Source organism: Haliotis rufescens, unplaced genomic scaffold, assembly GCF_023055435.1.
Source record: "Haliotis rufescens isolate VD_foot unplaced genomic scaffold, xgHalRufe1.0.p SCAF_17, whole genome shotgun sequence".
In the NCBI taxonomy this organism is placed as follows: Eukaryota; Metazoa; Mollusca; class Gastropoda; order Lepetellida; family Haliotidae; genus Haliotis; species Haliotis rufescens.
The window spans coordinates 12709064-12730313 of NW_025963857.1; the positions used below are offsets into that span (position 1 = coordinate 12709064).

A 21250-nucleotide genomic window follows, 5' to 3' on the forward strand; every position below is an offset into this window, starting at 1 on the left:
ATTGCCAATTACCAATCAGGGATAATTTTAAGTCCTGGTTTCCAGTTGACCATAACTATCAGCGTTAATTATCTTAAAGTGTTGGCTTCCATTGTCTATTGGTAATCACCTATCAGCGTCACGTACCTGTTGACTTCCCTTGTGAAGTTACAACCTTTTGTTATCTTATTACTTTTGTTGTTCGTACATGTACATATATATGCTCTCTGCCTCAGCATTCATTCACCTGATGAAGGCGTAAGCATCTACTCCGAAACCTGGTGGTGTTCCTCATAATAAAGACGTTGACATCCATAAATACTCTTCCTTACTTGAAAAGTGTTTTTGTTTCCCGTTTCTTTATTAATTTGGGCTTTTTTATTATAAACAAATCATAGATAAAACTGATGACATGAAAGGTGGCGAGTGGAAGCGCTTGTTTTGGAGGAGATCAAAGTCAGTCTGTGTTGTCATCGGTTGTACTCGTTCTACCAATCGTTCTGTTATTTATTATCAAGCATTACTTACCTGAAATCAAAGTTTGACAACCCCTTGAGAAGACAGGGAAACTCAAGCAAAATATATATACTAGAGAACCAAGAACCCCAAACACTTCTTTCCACTTTGAATCCATGTGTGGAATTAAAACCGGACATTAGGCTTGATGAGCGAACACTTTTACCACAAGACCACCCAAACGCCCCATACGCAGTATAATAAAAAGACCCCTTGTCACCAAAATGTCTTAGTCAACATTTATTCTGTTGCCAGAAAGAAAGAAAGCCTTTGGCTACCGAGTAATATTAGTTTTGGCACAGGGACCAGCTGCATGCGTGTTCCCGCAACAGTCAGTGCAATGGAATCCCTCTGTGGCTTCATCACAAAGATACAAATCTTCTACACGTGTGAAAATATTAGCATTTCCTTAAATAGCACTTTCGGTGTTATCGTGGGTGAAGAGGGGCCCCGTGGAGCAGCAACCTGGGTTTGACATGAATTTGATTGGTTGGTTTGTTTGTTGTTTAACGCCGCACTCAGCAATATTCCAGCTATATGACGGCGGTCTGTTAATAATCGAGTCTGGACCAGACAATCCAGTGATTGACATCATGAGCATCGATCCACGCAATTGGGATCGATGACATGCATCAACCAAGTCCGCGAGCCTAACTACCCGATCCCGTTAGTCGCCTTTTACGACAAGCATAGTCACCTTTTACGGCAAGCATGGGTTGCTGAAGACCTATTCTACCCCGGAATCTTCAGGGTCACATGAATTTGAACAACAGTTCGTCCTATACCTGTATGTCAGATTAATATGGAAGTAATATGGAAGTAATATACGCTTGCCACTTTAGTGTGGTGTGGTGTGGTGTGGTGTGAGGTGTGGTGAGGTGAGGTGAGGTGAGGCGAGGCGAGGCGAGGCGAGGTTTTAACGTTGCGTTTCTGATTTCACTCATTTAGCGACCTGCTTGCTCGTGTGTGTGGCTGCTTGTACTAGTCCGGCCGTATATACCACTGAGATACCATGCCGCAGTTTAACATGAATACCCCACTCAGACACAGTGTACTGACTCCGAGCCGACCAGTCCTTGTTTTAGCCCCTTAATGCCGAGCGCCAGACAGGGTAACAACAAGTACCATTTTTAAACGTCTTTTGGTATGACGCGGCCTGGCATCAAACCCAGGACCTTCCGATCTCCGGGCGAACACTCTACCACTAGACCATGGAGTGGAAAGATAGGTAAAACAAAAATGGAGAAAAGGTGTTGAATCATTCACATGTGCTAGGTCAACGGAACTTGACTGATAGGAAGGTCCATGGAACTGGGTGAATTGCTAGGTTCATGAAACTAGGTAGGATGAGTAAATGAGTAGGGACCCCTGAAGATCCGGGGTAGAATAGGTCTTCAGCAACCCATGCTGGCCGTAAAAGGCGACTATGCTTGTTGTAAGAGGCGATTAACTAGATCGGGTGGTCAGTTTCCTGATTTGGTTGATGCATGCCATTGTATCCCAAATGCGTGGATTGATTCTCATGATGTTAATCACTGGATTGTCTGACTCGTTTTTTATAGACTGCCGTCATGTAGCTGGAATATTGCAGAGTGCGGCGCCTTCAAGTTCTAGGAATCATATTGTCATGTAATTGAATGTTTCTATGCATGTGCGTGGTCGTCCGATGTGAAGCTAGTGTGATGCACAATGAAGATGTTTCTGTGACAGGTGCGTGGTCCGTCCGATCTGAAGCTAGTGTCATGCACAATGAAATACTGGGAATCATATTGTCATATAATTGAATGTTTCTGTGCAGGTGCGTGGTTGTCTGATCTGAAGCTAGTGTGATGCACAATGAAATACTTGGAATCATATTGTCATATAATTGAATGTTTCTGTGCCGGTGCGTGGTCGACCGATCTGAACCTTGTGTCATGCACAATGAAAAACTGGAAATCATATTGTCATATAATTGATTGTTTCTGTGCAGGTGCGTGGTCCGTCCGATCTGATCAGTGTCATCAGTAGGAACTGATGTTTATGCAGGAACTTTATCATCAAGATCTCCCAAGGACTCACTATTCAGTTCTTGTCTCTTCACTTTTGACCCCACAACAGTGTAGGCAGATTCCATTGGATTTTAGAAAATGGTCCTATTACCTTTTTCCCTGGTTGGTTTTGAACTCCATCAATCCACTCCCGTAGGAATTCCGAATATCCGAGTATCCGATGCTTGTCGAGCAGACTAAATTTTGGATTGGATGGACATGGCCTGTGACCTCTTTGATTGTGTGTGATGAAAGTGTGGGGTATTGATCACACTATCCACCAATCATTTGTAAGGGAATGACTCGGCTTTTGTCCCCCCTCCCTCCACGATGGAGATGGAATATTGATGACTACAGAAAAGCAACAATCAATCAATAGATGCATGAGTGAGTGAGTTCGATTAAAAGCCAGTGAGTGAGTGAGTTCGATTAAAAGCCAGATCATAAAGCAATCATCGTAAAAGAGAGAGAAACAGCATATATATTTTATTTAACAAAAAGACAAACAAGACAAAAGATAACCACAGACCCTTATCAAGAACACACACGCAGGCACGCAGGCACGCAGGCACACAGGCATGCATGCAGGCAGGCAGGCAAGCACGCACCCAGGCACTCACGCATGCACCCAGGCACGCACTCGTCTTGAGTTTTATTTCGAGAATACAGTTTGTTACATTCTAATTGTACCTTGCTTCAAAGTTGCAAAATCTCATGAATGATGAACCCGGCCATGTCAGCCATGGGCATTTACGAGACAGTGATCAGCTTTGAATACTTATCCAGTTGGATGTGGGAGGAGAGCCCAATGTGATGCAGGTCTTCCATGTGTATCACTGTTGGTCGAACCAACATGTATGGTATAGTGCTAACAAACCTAGAAACATTATCATGGCAAATCTAGGATTAAAATTCACGATTATAAGGGACACCCACCCACCATATCTCGAGGGCTCGCAATTCACTAAACCTACACTACCCTCTGGATCCATTCCCGTGGTTCTCGCGTCTCAAGTGACCCGCCCTTGACCGTCATTAACATTTTACCAACCAATCAAAAAAAGGACATGGGTAAGAGAGGATTTGCCACCGCCAGTTCTAATGGACATGAAGGTATCCTTTCCATCAAAAATATTTTTGAGGTCTTTCTTTTACAGGTGAGTCGGGTTTTGGATGCTGAATTTCTAGCAACTGTGTCGTAATCAATGGGTTGTTGACATCGCCATCCCAATATTAAATGAAACAAAAAGGAAAAAGGACGGGTAATTTCAGATCGCAACAACCTCGCATTATAATTATCGGCCAAGTCAATCAACCGTGACCAACTCATCAAAGACCACAATCAGCCATAATCATGTTGTTTATATTACTGGCTTCACCCTTTCTTTATATTACTGACTTCACCGATAATTGTCGTTACTACTTTTTGTGTACATAACATGCTTCTCCACTCCAGTATAACTACATCTGATATCCACTCTACTGTATAAACATTGCCTCCTACCTGTATATATACTTGTCAACCATACTCTGTATATCACTTGCTTGATAACGGTGTTAAAACTTACACCGAAACATCGCTCTTAATTGTAGAAGTTATTCATCCATAAATCTTATCCTTACTCATGAGTATTATTATAGTTATTGGTTGGTTGGTTGGTTTGTTGTTTAACGCCGCACTCAGCATTGTTCCAGCTATATGACAGAGATCTGTAAATAATCGAGTCTGGACCAGACAATCCAGTGATTAATATCATGAGCATCGATCCACGCAATTGGGATCGATGACATGCATCAACCAAGTCAGCGAGCCTGACCACCCGATCCCGTTAGTCGCCTTTTACGACAAGCATAGTCACCTTTTACGGCAAGCATGGGTTGCTGAAGACCTATTCTACCCCGGAATGTTCACCGGTCTATTTTAGTTATTAGTTGTCTCATGTCAATGAATGTGTATGGAAGGAACAGTGCATACAGAACGTGAGGTAGATGATTCAATGATGGCACATAAGTCAGTCTGTTAACTAGAACACATGTCAGTGGAGATGTTTCCCCGGTCCCTTCATGTTCTACCTACCAGGGGTATCCCTGTACTGCTCAAGCACACTTTGCGCAGGTCACAGGTTAACGTTCAGACTACACTCAGCGTATAAATTCCCTAAAAAATTTCAGCCAGGCAACTGCACTCACAACACTGCAAAGTTATCAGACCAGATAAAATGTTGCCAGTCCAAATCTTTTTAGGTGAGTGAGTGAGTGAGTGAGTGAGTGAGTGAGTGAGTGAGTGAGTGAGTGAGTGTGAGTGAGTGAGTGAGTGAGTGAGTGAGTGAGTGAGTGAGTGAGTGAGTGTGGTTTTACGCCGCTTTTAGCAATATTCCAGCAATATCATGGCGGGGGACACCAGAAATGGGCTTCACACATTGTACCCATGTCGGGAATCGAACCCGGGTCTTTGGCGTGACGAGCGAACGCTTTAACCACAAGGCTACCCCACCGCCCCTTTAGGTTAAGGAACATAAGTAACAGAAGGGTAAACAAAGGAATAGTGCTGTTGAATTAGTTCTCAGAAAATAACAATCAACTGGTGGATTGTCAACTTTGTAACTGTAACTTTTCAAAACTGATCGTCAGTCAGCAAAATTGATTCTCTCAGACTGTCGGGCAGGTGGGTATTTTAAACCCGGGTACCCACAGTACTACCCAGGCCCGTGGTTAGTCACGTGATATATTGTTTAATGACCAAAAAAAATCACTGTAAGTCCATGGCTACACTACAAGTCACTAAATACGTTTTTTTCAGGGCAATGGTCAAACTGTTCCCAATCGGACATTTGGTACCGGTATAACTTGAGACCTACAGCAGGTACCTGGGTAGGGTAATAGCGGGGTGGGTACCCAGGTTGTAAATCTGGACTCATCCCAGCCCTTAATAGCACCATACAAAACTGAGTACACTCTGGGATAAGTAACAGATAGTAGTGTCATAACAAATGTAACTAAGTTACACAGAGTTATTACCTTATTTACCCTAATATCCATCACAGAGGTAGCTGTAAGTTAAATGCTGAGCCTTGATACACAACAATTAAAGCCATTATTTTGTGTGTGTTTGACCACAGATTTTGTTGTCAAAGTAAGAAGTCAGAGGAGGGAATAATCTTTTTTTTAAAATACTCTGACATCATCTCCTATTTTTTTTAAATAATGGATCAAGGAATGTTTTTACAAATATTACCTGTATTTGGGGGGAAGACAAAATTATTTCACCCTTCTCTGCTGGAAGCTTTATTTTTTTGTCATTTGGAAGACAAAGGGAGTTAATTTTGGCAAAGGTTGTTTGTCAAGGACAAGTGGCATAACTCTGGGTATATGACTCTGGATATACAGTTGACTGAACGATTTGGTGAAATATCAATGTCCAATTGAGCATTTTAAGTTTCATAGATGACTCTTTTTAAAACACAGAGTAATCTTGGCATATATGACGTGTCGACAGAAATAAACATAATGGAAATTTGGTTTAATTATTCCCCAATTTTGACGAAAATTAGGGTCGATGGATCCGAGATCCAACAAATAAAAATATAATGGCCTAATGCTGACTTTAATCACTTCATGCTGTTATTATCACATCACATACAGTCATATACAAACCATACATCCTCACTTCACAGTTTCCGGAAACGCTACTTCAACGATTTCTTTCTTGTTGACTTTTCCCATAGCATTTCTCGGCATCTTGTCCAAACATCTGACCACGGTGGGAATCTGATATGATGGCATGTAGTTTCTAGCCCATTCTTTCAATATTCCAACAGTGAGTTCTCGACCTTCTTTACAAACCAAGATGGCTGCCACCTTCTGGCCCCATGTGATGTCTGGCAGACCAATCACAGCACAGTCCTGGATGTCTGGATGAGCCAGTAGGTGGCGTTCTACATCAAGGGCACTTATCTTGTAGCCCCCACTCTTGATGATGTCAACCGATGTCCGGCCCATGATGCGGTACATGCCATCCTTATACATGGCCGTGTCACCTGAATGGCAAACAACAAGTGAAACTTTTAAACTTTAAAAAGGTGAATGTCACGTATGTCTGTCACACCGTGACACATAAACAATAGTCATATGAAAAAATCAGGTGTTCTTTAACTTCTTTTGAGTAGCATATATTGTCTTATAGTAGATTTCTTTTCTGAGTATGGTTTTACGCTGCTTTTAGCAATATTCCATCAATACCACGGTGGGGGACACCAAAAATTGGCTTCACACATTGTACCCATGTGAGGAATTGAACCCGGGTCTTCGGCATGGCAAGTGAACACTTTAACCTCTTGGGTATAGCACCACCCCTCTGACAGAAGGAAAACCATCCATCTCTGAACGTACATTGTCTGTAACAATCTACCTGTTTTGAACTACCCATCTCTGAACATACGTTGTCTGTAACAATCTACCTGTTTTGAACTACCCATCTCTGAACATACGTTGTCTGTAACAATCTACCTGTTTTGAACTACCCATCTCTGAACATACGTTGTCTGTAACAATCTACCTGTTTTGAACCATCCATCTCTGAACGTACATTGTCTGTAACAATCTACCTGTTTTGAACTACCCATCTCTGAACATACGTTGTCTGTAACAATCTACCTGTTTTGAACCACCCATCTCTGAACATACGTTGTCTGTAACAATCTACCTGTTTTGAACCATCCATCTCTGAACATACGTTGTCTGTAACAATCTACCTGTTTTGAACCACCCATCTCTGAACATACGTTGTCTGTAACAATCTACCTGTTTTGAACCATCCATCTCTGAACATACGTTGTCTGTAACAATCTACCTGTTTTGAACCATCCGTCTATGAACATACGTTGTCTGTAACAATCTACCTGTTTTGAACCACCCATCTCTGAACATACGTTGTCTGTAACAATCTACCTGTTTTGAACCATCCATCTCTGAACATACGTTGTCTGTAACAATCTACCTGTTTTGAACCACCCATCTCTGAACATACGTTGTCTGTAACAATCTACCTGTTTTGAACCATCCATCTCTGAACATACGTTGTCTGTAACAATCTACCTGTTTTGAACCATCCGTCTATGAACATACGTTGTCTGTAACAATCTACCTGTTTTGAACCATCCATCTCTGAACATACGTTGTCTGTAACAATCTACCTGTTTTGAACCATCCATCTCTGAACATACGTTGTCTGTAACAATCTACCTGTTTTGAACCATCCATCTCTGAACATACGTTGTCTGTAACAATCTACCTGTTTTGAACCATCCATCTCTGAACATACGTTGTCTGTAACAATCTACCTGTTTTGAACCATCCATCTCTGAACATACGTTGTCTGTAACAATCTACCTGTTTTGAACCATCCATCTCTGAACATACGTTGTCTGTAACAATCTACCTGTTTTGAACCATCCATCTCTGAACATACGTTGTCTGTAACAATCTACCTGTTTTGAACCATCCATCTCTGAACATACGTTGTCTGTAACAATCTACCTGTTTTGAACCATCCATCTCTGAACATACGTTGTCTGTAACAATCTACCTGTTTTGAACCATCCATCTCTGAACATACGTTGTCTGTAACAATCTACCTGTTTTGAACCATCCATCTCTGAACATACGTTGTCTGTAACAATCTACCTGTTTTGAACCATCCATCTCTGAACATACGTTGTCTGTAACAATCTACCTGTTTTGAACCATCCATCTTTGAACAAACATCATCTGTAACAATCTACCTGTTTTGAACCATCCATCTCTGAACATACATCATCTGTAACAATCTACCTGTTTTGAACCATCCATCTCTGAACGTACATCGTCTGTAACAATCTACCTGTTTTGAACCATCCATCTCTGAACATACGTTGTCTGTAACAATCTACCTGTCTGTAACAATCTACCTGTTTTGAACCATCCGTCTATGAACATACATCGTCTGTAACAATCTACCTGTTTTGAACCATCCATCTCTGAACATACATCGTCTGTAACAATCTACCTGTTTTGAACCATCCATCTCTGAACATACGTTGTCTGTAACAATCTACCTGTTTTGAACCATCCGTCTATGAACATACGTTGTCTGTAACAATCTACCTGTTTTGAACCATCCATCTCTGAACGTACGTTGTCTGTAACAATCTACCTGTTTTGAACCATCCATCTATGAACATACATCGTCTGTAACAATCTACCTGTTTTGAACCATCCATCTCTGAACATACGTTGTCTGTAACAATCTACCTGTCTGTAACAATCTACCTGTTTTGAAACATCCATCTCTGAACGTACATCGTCTGTAACAATCTACCTGTTTTGAACCACCCATCTCTGAACATACATCGTCTCTAACAATCTACCTGTTTCGAACCATCCATCTCTGAACATACATCATCTGTAACAATCTACCTGTTTTGAACCATCCATCTCTGAACATACATCATCTGTAACAATCTACCTGTTTTGAACCATCCATCTCTGAACATACATCGTCTGTAACAATCTACCTGTTTTGAACCATCCATCTCTGAACATACATCGTCTCTAACAATCTACCTGTTTTGAACCATCCATCTCTGGTGAAAGCCTGACTTGTGGCCCCTGGTTTGCCCCAGTACTTGTGGAACACACCCGGTCCTCGGACCAGCAACTCCCCCTGCTCTCCGTCTGAAAACAGTCAATGTGGCATGCCCATATCAACAGTGAAAGTAATGTAAGACTATATACTAGAACAAAAAGATTCTGTATAACAACGTACAAATCTAACAAAATGCATTTGCAATGCGAATATACGTGCCAGTTCAAATGCACCATGAACATCAAAGCACGAAGTTAAAGATGCTCATGTAGTACGCATGTATTGCATGAAAAATCTGTGAGGCTTGTCATTCTTTTCATTTATTTATTCGTATTACCAAAAGGATTACACAAATCAGCTACGAATCTGTTACAGTCCTACAAATTCATGTAGACAAAGGATGGAATCTTACCCCTGTAGACTGTGGTGGTTCTGGAGTTTCCCCGTGCTAAGATGTCGTAGCCGTTCTCAGCGTAGACATTGTTCTGAACTATGCACACCTCCACTTCAGGGAATGGCTGACCAACACTGCCTGTGGAGATACATGATCAGTGTTCTACAATGAATTTGGTAAATACTTGACTTAAGGTTTCAAATCACAATAATAACCTCTGATTAAAACACATATTTCACAACTGATATATTTTACATGAGAGAGTTTTTTTCTTAACCATGGTCAGTTGCAATCTCATTAAAATCAGAACTAAGTTCTCACTAGTGCCACCAAAGATCTGAGGACATCCCATTACAGGGAATAACCTTCCATGGACTTTGACTGACCAACAAAATGACGTCAACATTAGCCTCTCAGAAAGCAGCTTTCTCGAGCTTTATGGCACTAGTTTCAAACTGGCGACTTTCATTCCAGACTCATGCTTTGGCATATACTGATTCAAACTATGAAAACGGAATAAAAGGAAATTCTGGAATGTCTAATAGATGGCAGGGATTGTACGGCAATACTTCCCACGTAAAGCCTCTACTGTTTCAAATGTTTATCCAGCGGAAGCGAGAGATAGACGATAATTTTGACGGAATCAGTCACACAGCACGTCTTTTGGAATACCCAAGCTTTACGAGGTTGCATAATTAGAAAACACATTCCGATTGTCACTTTCCCGATCTGCTAAGTGACACTCGGATTGGTCGGATAAAAGGTCGTTCCAAAATGATCCGGTAGCAAGCACTAAGAGTTTAATGAGATTGGGTTAGTTGGCACTTTAAAAACATAATAATAACACAAGATTACAAAGGTATACTTGCAGTTTCCACAATAAACAACATTTAATATTCAAAGTTTATGTTGCAATAACTATTGGGCAGAAACACAATAGAAATGAACTTGACATTGTAACATCCCAACAGCTGTGTGCAATTAAAAACTAACCTTCATTTCCTAGGGGGATTTCGACTTGAAGATGTTTTACTAAATATCTGTGCTACACACTTTCAATGTATGTCATACATGCGTGATAAGTACAGAGATATTAACAACAAATCTGAGTATATACAGTGGCATATTTAGTTATGAAGGGCGGTCGGGTAGCCTAGGGGTTTAAAGTGTTTGCTCGTCATGCCAAAGAACCCGCGATGTGGGTACAATGTGTGAAGCCCATTTCAAGTGTTCCCCGCTGTGATATTGCTGTAATATTGCTAAATGAGGCGTAAAACCATATTCACTCATTCACCCACTCACATAGTTATGATGAGGATTACTAAATTAATAAAATGTCAGCCTGCACAAAGTGTCACATTCAAGCCACACCACTTATCTCGTTATTTTCTATAACAACAATGAGTTTTGGGCTTGATAGAATGGAAATAAGCATACCCTGTTTTTAGTGTAGAGCAATGTAACATTAAGAGTTTGCAGGCTGGGCAAATTCACTACAGGGCTACTAAATCTACAGGTAACCTAGTTGTACACTGATTGGTAGGTATATTTCCGTTATCAGTTTTTACACTTTATAACAATGCTTTGATTGGCGAAAATTAACCTTCATGTTTCATGCTCAACTTGTCTCACATGCTCACATGAAGCTGTGAAGTAAGGCCGAGTATCTCACCTGCTATGCGGGGGCCATGCAGGGGGTTCGTCAGTGCCATGCCGATTTCTGTCATCCCGTATCTCTCCAGCAGCCGATGACCTGTGACCTCCTCCCACTGCTTCATGATTGGTTCTGGCAGTGCGGCAGACCCGCTCACCATCAGCCTACCAAACATACAAAAGAGACCCACTCACCATCAGCCTACCAAACATACAACAGAGACCTGCTCACCATCAGCCTACCAAACATACAACAGAGACCCACTCACCATCAGCCTACCAAACATACAACAGAGACCTGCTCACCATCAGCCTACCAAACATACAACAGAGACATGCTCATCATCATCCTACCAAACATACAACAGAGACCCACTAACCATCATCCTACCAAACATACAACAGACCCGCTCACCATCATCCTACCAAACATACAACAGACCCGCTCACCATCAGCCTACCAAACATACAACAGACCCACTCACCATCATCCTACCAAACATACAACAGCCCCGCTCACCATCATCCTACCAAACATACAACAGACCCACTCACCATCAGCCTACCAAACATACAAAAGAGACCCGCTCACCATCAGCCTACCAAACATACAAAAAAGACCCGCTCACCATCACCCTACCAAACATACAACAGACCCACTCACCATCAGCCTACCAAACATACAACAGAGACCCACTCACCAAACATACAACAGAGACCCACTCACCAAACATACAACAGAGACCCACTCACCAAACATACAACAGAGACCCACTCACCAAACATACAACAGAGACCCACTCACCAAACATACAACAGAGACCCACTCACCAAACATACAACAGAAACACGCTCACCAAACATACAACAGAAACACGCTCACCAAACATACAACAGAAACGCGCTCACCAAACATACAACAGAAACACGCTCACCAAACATACAACAGAAACACGCTCACCAAACATACAACAGAGACCCACTCACATAACATAAAACAGAGACCCACTCACCAAACATACAACAGAAACACGCTCACCAAACATACAACAGAGACCCACTCACCAAACATACAACAGAGACCCACTCATATAACATAAAACAGAGACCCGCTCACCAAACATACAACAGAGACCCACTCACCAAACATATAACAGAAACACGCTCACGAAACATACAACAGAGACCCGCTCACCAAACATACAACAGAAACGCGCTCACCAAACATACAACAGAAACACGCTCACCAAACATACAACAGAGACCCACTCACCAAACATACAACAGAGACCCGCTCACCAAACATACAACAGAGACCCACTCACCAAACATACAACAGAAACACGCTCACCAAACATACAACAGAAACACGCTCACCAAACATACAACAGAGACCCACTCACCAAACATACAACAGAAACACGCTCACCAAACATACAACAGAGACCCACTCACCAAACATGCAAAAGAGACCCGCTCACCAAACATACAACAGAGACCCGCTCACCAAACGTGCAACAGAGAGCCACTCACCAAACATACAACAGAGACCCACTCACCAAACATACAACAGAGACCCGCTCACCAAACATACAACAGAGACCCACTCACCAAACATACAACAGAGACCCACTCACCAAACATACAACAGAAACACGCTCACCAAACATACAACAGAAACACGCTCACCAAACATACAAGGGCATGCTCACCAACACTACAAGAATCAGCCCACCACAAGCCACCCAAACACACAACAGAGACCCTTTCTTTTACCAACTTTAACAGAATAAAAGGCCAGAAGTTGGCAGAATATTTGAGGTGTGCAAGATATATGAAACTGAAGTCTCGCCATCATCTGGCAACTTTTGAGTGGGACTGTTGTGATGTGTCCACTAGGGGTGACTATTGGTCTGGAAATCACTATTGCGATAACTATTGATATTGAAAAAAACTATCGTGATGACTATTGATATTGCAAGCAACTATTGCGATAAATATCGATAGTTTCTAGTGTATCATTTTAGATGAATTTTAGAGTTGGATTAAACCTTGGAACTGAAGTTTCCTTTGAATGTGATAACCATAACAACAAATAAAAAGTAAAGTTTGAGATATGACTAATTTGGTTTTTCTTTATAAAAAAAGAAACTTCCACATTACCATGTGTAAATTACTACCCTCATGATCAAAAGAAAAACAAATTTGTACAGCATTGCATGTATTTTATTGATATGGTAAATGCAATCGAAAATATTGATATTCCTAACTGAAATGGATACTATTGATCGGAAACTGATTTAACAATCGATAGATTGACTTTAAGTGCTTACCAATAGCAATATGTCGATATTTCGATTTATCGTGACACCCCTAGTGTCCACCTGGTGCTACCAAAACAATCTGTCAAACTCTGTTGATTTGTCTTTAATATCTTGTGACCATGTTTTGATCTGAACAGGCTGACACCATCAGGGAGGAAGCACTTCTACAACAAGGTTACCATGACCAGCAGATGCTCCCTCCCTGAGGATGTCTACAAGTTCTGGGAAACAACTCACACATTTGTCCTGGTCCCAATGAAGGTGTAACACTTAACTGGTAAATTCAGTCAAATTAATCATATAATTTTGATTTTTGAATTAATTCATTTGCTAAACATGCTAAATTTGACATTCGCTTTTAAACAAAGTTGAAATCAACTGAACAGAGCTGAAAAGCAGCTGGCATGCAATCCTTTCGTATTCCAGAAAATATTCTAAAAATATATTTTGGCTCAGATTTAACAAAAAGAAACAAGATATTTCCTCAAAATGCTGAATGTCCTGAAAGAAAAATGTAAATGTATGATTTAAAGTAGCGACCAAAAAAATATCTTCACAAACATCCCAGTCCCCAGTAATATTAACTGGTCGGTCCCTTACCGTATTCGGCTGGAACAAGCACTCCGGATGAAGGCCATGCTCTTCCTGAATTTCTTCTCCTGGTTGAACTCTGTGTCATAGTACTGAAGCAGCTTGGCGTAGATTGTCGGGACAGCCATGAAGACGTTGATGCGCACATCCCCCGGGAGGAAGTCGGTTAACCTTGACCACACCTGTTGAAATCAGGGAGCATCACCTCTTGTTAAAAATCTACACTGTCTAAACTACTATGTAAATTACATTTAGCTGTATAAAAATATATTATGAATACCAATTAATATTATGTAACCGTCAGCCGAATCCAAAAATATTATTTAAAACAATCAATGCATTTGAAAATGCAGTGATTAGTTCCGTATTGTTAGTGAGTTTTATGATAAATATATCTTCTGTTTTCAATTTAAAGTTTTCAAGTAAAGATGTTAATACCATAAATTTCATTTAAAAAATGAACACATTAGCCTGAGGTTGTGAATTTGAAAGTTTTCTGAGACCTCCTGTTCACAAAATGATCTTAGTGTTATGACATGTTCACATTATGATATGTTCGTAAGTATATGTAAAGAGTGGAACTTATAAATGTTATATGCAAAGGTCACTAAGTGTCATGGTTCTGTATCAGAGTTTCTAATACTGTCTGACCAAAAACAGAGAATTTGTTTACCTTTGCTGGATTAAAACTTGGCATCATGACACACGTTGCTCCAACAAAGAGGGGAGTCATGAGGACATTGACGATGCCGTGCACGTGATGTAGTGGAAGGACGTGGAGGACGACGTCACTGGGCTGCCACTCCCATGCCGTAATCATCCCAGACATCATGGCATGCAGGTTACCGTGAGTCAGCACCACCCCCTCAACACAGAAATATGTACAAATACAAGGTTGCCTTCCTCACACTACCTTGCAAACCAACCAAGACATCTTGAATTCAGAGATCCAGATAAGCATTTGGTGTTGTGGGTATTTTACCTATGCATTTTAAAATCATTGGGTATCAGTAATTCTATTTGGGTATTCAAATTTCTGTTACCCACTAGTTTTCACACATGTGGGTATTTAAGTTAAATATTTAAAAAACACTATTCATCTAGTCCCTGCAAACTGGTGTCGTGTGGGTTCGAGAGCTTTATAGGACTCAAAAATACCACGATACTTCCACAAGAAAGAGTGATGGTAAATGATCATGATGTTATTGTCATCATGGAGTTTGGCAAGGTTGACGGAATGTCCGTATATAATTTCAAAATAAGTTGCTGATTTGCTAATCGAATACGCAGCGTTAATTCACAATATTTTGATGATACGCACAAGATTTATTTTTGTAGCGTACCTGTAATGTTCGTTGTGTATTTGATACACTTGGATTTTATTTTACTGCGTATTTCTGCATTTCTGATGCGTATTTTACGCATATACGCAGCTTATCTGGAGCTCTGTGAATTAAAAACAAACCATACCAGCAGTCAGAAAGATTTGAAGGTACATTATTCGTGATTCAACGGAGGAGGGTGTTGTCACCATAAAAGATATAGAAAAGTGTTTTGCATGTTTTGTGATAAAATAAGAGAGAACCTTCCTGCAGAATCAGACAAGGGTTTCAAGTATGCACGACCATGAACTGAATATGCGAATTTATGTACACCAAAATTGTGCCAAATATGTATGTTTCAGTAAAAATATCATTTACAATTGGAGAGAGATCCAACATTTGTTTTGTTTACAGTGCATTGATCTACATGACAATGAAGTAATTATCCGTTATTATCAGCGTAGTGAAGACACAGAATTGAGTATTGTTTGGGTGTAGGGATGACTACTTCATGAAACAAAAGTACCAAGTGTCATTTCTTGAAATTTCCAAGAGAAAAGGCCGAATTAGCGAGGAGGAAAGTTTGGATTCAGCAATGCGAGGAGGAAAATGGAAACCAACCGGACATGACATTCAATCTGCATACGCGCTGGTTGTGGGACCAATGCAGTTGTTTGTTGCTTTTAAGAGAACAATGAATCACATATGACTCTCTTTGTTGGTGTAAATATGTACTTTGTAAGACTATCTAACATGTTTAAAAGTAATAAATATCAAAAGATCTCCTTTAATCACACTGTACCTCCAAACTCCGTTCTTCGATCAGCCATAAATACGCATGGCCGCTTTGTGGTGCAGTCGCTATTTTAACCACCGAATCTAGCCACAGCCTGGTTCCATGGGGGAAACCAGTAAGCACTTACATTACACGGGCAATGTTTCTTGTGCCCATGTGCTACAGCCGTGCGGCCACTACTCTACACATTGAGTCAATGGTGGGCACCGGTAGGTGAGCATAAAGAATATCCAAATAAAAGAACAAAAACTTTAATGAAACTTCAGCCCATCTAATAACCCAAAAATCTGCACAATATTTACAACTTCGGTCCCATAACACATGACGTGGTGCTGCAAGCATTGATTACAAATATTCATAGTGATGGCAACTATGATGTAATTTTTACATTTAAGGAGTATCTCAACATGTCATTTATCATCCAAAACTGGCTCCCACAGGAGATATGGCTTGGGTGAGATTGATGAAATTGCATCACAATGCTTTGCAGAGCATTGTGACATCATTGGTTACCATGACGTCACAATCAAATGACATCACTAATGGCTCTGCTTCTGAAGCTGTTAGCAGTACTTTTACACCTAAGACACTGCTTATTATCATCTACAAACTGAAAAAGTTGGAAGAATGATGTTGGATGATAAATAGAATCTCACCCTTGTGTCTTTTGATATCAAATATATCAACACTTGTCGATAAAAGTTTAAAACTTGTACTTATTTCTTACTTTAGGTCGGCCTGTGGTCCCACTTGTGTACACGATCATTGCTGGTTCCCGCTTGTACTGATTGGTTGCCAGGAGATCGTCATAGCGACCCTTGATCCGTCTTCTCTCCTTTTTGCTGCTGGATGCAGGATTGTCCGAGAGGAACCAACTGTTCTGATCACTGTCATATGACCCCATGTACTCCGACGCCTGTAACGTCTCAAGTTGGATCTCGAGGTCTTCAGCAATCGGCTGTAGTCTCTCAGCATACTTTGTTGTGGTTACAAGCAGAGAGCTCTGGGAGTCCTGGATATAGTACGCCAGGTCCGAGTCAGAGTGCAGGTTGCACAGTGGAACTGCCACTCCCCCACACATCCACGTTGCCCATTGTGCAACCACATACGAAATGTCATTCTCACACAAAAACGTCACTCTTGCACCTTCTATGCCGGTTTTGGGATTTCCGTTACATCTGCTGATTATCTTCTGTGACAACAGAGAACTATAGTGCAAAATGTCATCGTACGAGAAACGGTTGTTTTGATCGACGATTGCTGTTCTCCCAACATGCTCTTCTGCTTTGAGGAACAGCGGGATCACGTGACTGTTTCTTGTTGCTTTGAGTTCGCTGAAGCATCTTCGACATATGCGCAGTCTTGTTGCAGGGACATGAACAGGCATGAGCTGGTGGGATATGGGATGTGTCGTCAGGGAGTGTCGAAGTCCTTTCAGCAAAGACAAAACTGATGGTACTCTCATTATGAAGGGTCTCTTGAATCTATAATGGATAAGGTGAGGTGAGGTGAGGTGAGGTGAGGTGAGGTGAGTATATTATCACTCCATGCTATTGTGTGCTGTAGAAGCACATGGTATTGTTTACATTACAGCAGTGCAACACCTACTGTGTGTGAACTATGTCATCAGTGTATGTGAATCACGCCATCGTCAGCATGATCAGTAAATAATAAAATAGCCCTTATAGGTTTTTGTTGTTAGTTGCTCCTGCCCCAGACATATGATAGTGATGGCGACCATCTTTAAATGTCTTTTGGTATGAATTGTCAAACTGCGATGTTTCGATTTAGATGAAGAGGAACCATGGAGTTCACGGAGTCTACTGTGTGTGTTTGAGTAACTATATTTGTTGTGTGGTGTACGATGGCCCCCATATTTGACATGCATCTGAATAAATCCTCGAAGTTTGAATTTTGTGTTTACTGCGAGTTGCACGGGTGAATGCGTCCCTAGCGGGGTGCCGCTATAATAATGTTGACGGATAGCATCAACCTTTCAAGTCGTGTATACATTAATCAACAACAAAAACATGTCAGTATGTAAGGGTGTGTGTTATAACGGTACAACTGTAGATTGTGGAGTAAATCTTCAGTAATACGTATTGCGATACATTTGTAAATGTAGCAATATATTGGGGCAAAATTTTTTATAAGTATATTTATGTGTTCCTAATCGATATGGAGATGGAAAATAGTATCTTTCTGATACAACTTGCCTCTGCCGATCTTGTTTTTTATCAATTAGTGTGTACACATCGCGACTATCAAGCTCCTCACAGCGATAGCCCGTTCGTGGAGCTCTCTATACGGAGAGTATAACGAAGGTGTCATGCGCTGGGAAGGAGCTTGATGGTATCTGACATTAATACAGGGTATAACTCTGATTAACACATGAAATTCTAAATTTGCAATATATTGCAATACGTATGGCAATATATGTTATAGTATGGCAATATATTACAATACAAAATCCAGGTCAATACACAACCCTTTCAGTATGGCTGTAGCTGTTTATTGTATACCTTTGCTATTTTATACGACTTATTCTTTGATCCTCCGATAGAGCCAAACAACATGTGGAATCAGTCAAAGTTATAGTCCATAATAAGAAAATTTTGAACCCTCAACAAAAACCCAATCCATATTTCAAGACTTTCAAACTTCGAGTGTAGATTCCTTTCAAATAACAACATGACTCCATGTATGTAACTAGGTCAGCAGGTGGCCATGTTACACTTGACCACTTTTGTAAATATAAGACTAATTAAACCCTCGTTGTGTATCTGTGTAATTAGGATAATAAATAATAATCAATGTAGATCAACATAATTAAATGTCCGGTAACAGACATTAAACTAGTTTAGAATGACTTGAAGATTCCTTGCTATACGTACAAGTCTAAATAGGCTATCAGTCTCTACTTCTATATGAGATGGGTCCTATTGTTTACAAGTCCTCACTGATAATGTTTTTGACATGTGCTGTCAATAAAACGGCCCCTGTCAATAGGAACTGGTCCCCTGTCCTTATGTGTAATATCTCCGTCACTAGTCTAGTGAATGTACACATGTCATGATGTGCGTGTTTCCCAATCTGTGTGTGCACATAAGAAATATTATCTAGAAAAAATCTGACAGTTCGTCAGTGCTAGTGTGAGTAACATCACTAAATCAAAGATTTAATATTGATTAGAAAAAGATGAAAATAATAAACACATAGGTGAACCCATTACCCGTTCAACTTCGCACGGTGAAGAACATGTGCACTCACACACTTTTCCAGTCAATGTCAACATGTGCTTTGGACACTGTGAAATGAGAGTTACCTGCCCTTGAAACAATGCGCACGTAAAATCGTTTGTAGTCCGCCCTCCAGCGCAAACATTGAATGAAAAGTTATTGCCATGGTGTAGTGACTGATGAGGAGATGGTGCGGGTGATCAACTTCTATATAACACTCGTAATAATGTTTCAGCGGAGATTCTAAACTCTTATCAAGCAAGTGAGTCCTTCTGTGAATGTCCGAGTTATTGTGTAAAGTAAGATATCAAACTCTAGATTCACAGATATCACTGTCAGTTGGTTTATATTATAGAATCATGATACATTGGAATTTTGAGTATGCAATGGATAAAAGGAGATAATTAACAACTATTTTTTTCTGCCAATTAATTTTATTTCAGAGACGACATGTTAGTCTAGTTCACATGTATAGCAGTGTTATCAGCAGTCAAAATAAATTACAGTCCAATAACTTAAATAGGTCCATATAATATTTTTTTAAAGAACAAGAGAAGAAAGAATCTGTAAAGTATTAACTTTCTGCTGGTTTGTGAGGCGTATGTACATCTGCGTTAAATTTATCTTTACAAGAAATGCTATGTACATTCCAATTGACAGAAATATAATACACTAATGTCTGTTGACAACATTGAAGTTGTTTGACATTTGGCAATGTTTGTAGTTCATGCAATGCAATTATGAAACAGTAGTGTTAATGTGTAATTCAAAGACTGCTAGTTGGCTGCATTGTAACTGAAGCTGTATGGACCGATGGCATGCATCCATGCTGAATAAATATTTATATTTAAAAGAACAAGACGGTACATTCAATTCTCTTGGGATTCTGGGTAAGAAACTATAGGTCCGCCGCATGCTTTGTCGTATTAGGCGACTAAATGGATTGGGTGGACAGGTTCGGTGACAAGGTAATTTGCATGCATCTACCGGTACCCCAATCGTGTGGACCCATGTTCATGACGTCAGTCACCGGTTTGTCTGGCTTCGTATGACTGGAATATGCCGTGTCATTTCAAGTAGTACTTAGTGCTCGCTACCCATACACAATGATATTGCTACACTCATAGCGGTAACGAGCTGTAAGGTCTGATTTTATTGAGATTGTGATGGAATGGTATTTTCCACCGCTTTTGCAATATGTCAGTAACATCACAGCAAGAGACACGAAGACTGGACTTAATGGACGAAGACAAAGGCTTTAATTGATGGGCCATCAGGTCATCTTTATAGGGTCAGGGAAAACTGAGAATGAACCGATAAATAACAAAGTATATAGTTCATCACAGTCATTTCTAAATATCACATATCATTTAAAATTCTGTAAAAACAATTAAAATATTATCAAATTATAAAAAAATAATAATCCTGTACCCTACCCGTAAAGAAATGAAATTCTGTATGACGCAGACTAGATTAAAATGAGACGGTCATGGTAAGTGCGAAGACATGGGTGTACTTTCTTGTGTACATTTCTTGTAGCAATACAATAGACCAATGCACCCTTTTTCACGTTGAACAGGGGCCACCGGTGGCCCAGTCGTCTAAGGCGCCGCAATTTGGTGATGCGCCCCCATGATCCTGGGTTCGACTCCCGGTTCGCCCCAATTATGTGACTAGGTTTGTCAGCACCATGTCCGCGCTCATGGGTTTCACTGAAGTGATAAACGTCTAAGACCTGCATCACTTCGGGCTTTCCTCTCACATCAAAGTGTGGTATAAGTGGA

General features: G+C 40.5%; 1 protein-coding gene across 1 annotated transcript; it reads right to left on the reverse strand.

The window, feature by feature from the left end:
- Positions 1–4907: 4907 nt before the first annotated feature.
- LOC124112498 (malonate--CoA ligase ACSF3, mitochondrial-like) lies at positions 4908–19527 on the reverse strand. Its single transcript, XM_046472643.2, has 8 exons — positions 19460–19527; positions 16955–17711; positions 14783–14974; positions 14119–14291; positions 11214–11359; positions 9560–9679; positions 9126–9236; positions 4908–6562 (listed from the first exon to the last, which is right to left on the reverse strand). Exons 2-8 carry the CDS (start codon positions 17690–17692, stop codon positions 6189–6191), a joined length of 1854 nt encoding a protein of 617 aa, XP_046328599.2. The 5' UTR covers positions 17693–17711; positions 19460–19527; the 3' UTR covers positions 4908–6188.
- Between the last annotated feature and the right edge of the window lie 1723 nt (positions 19528–21250).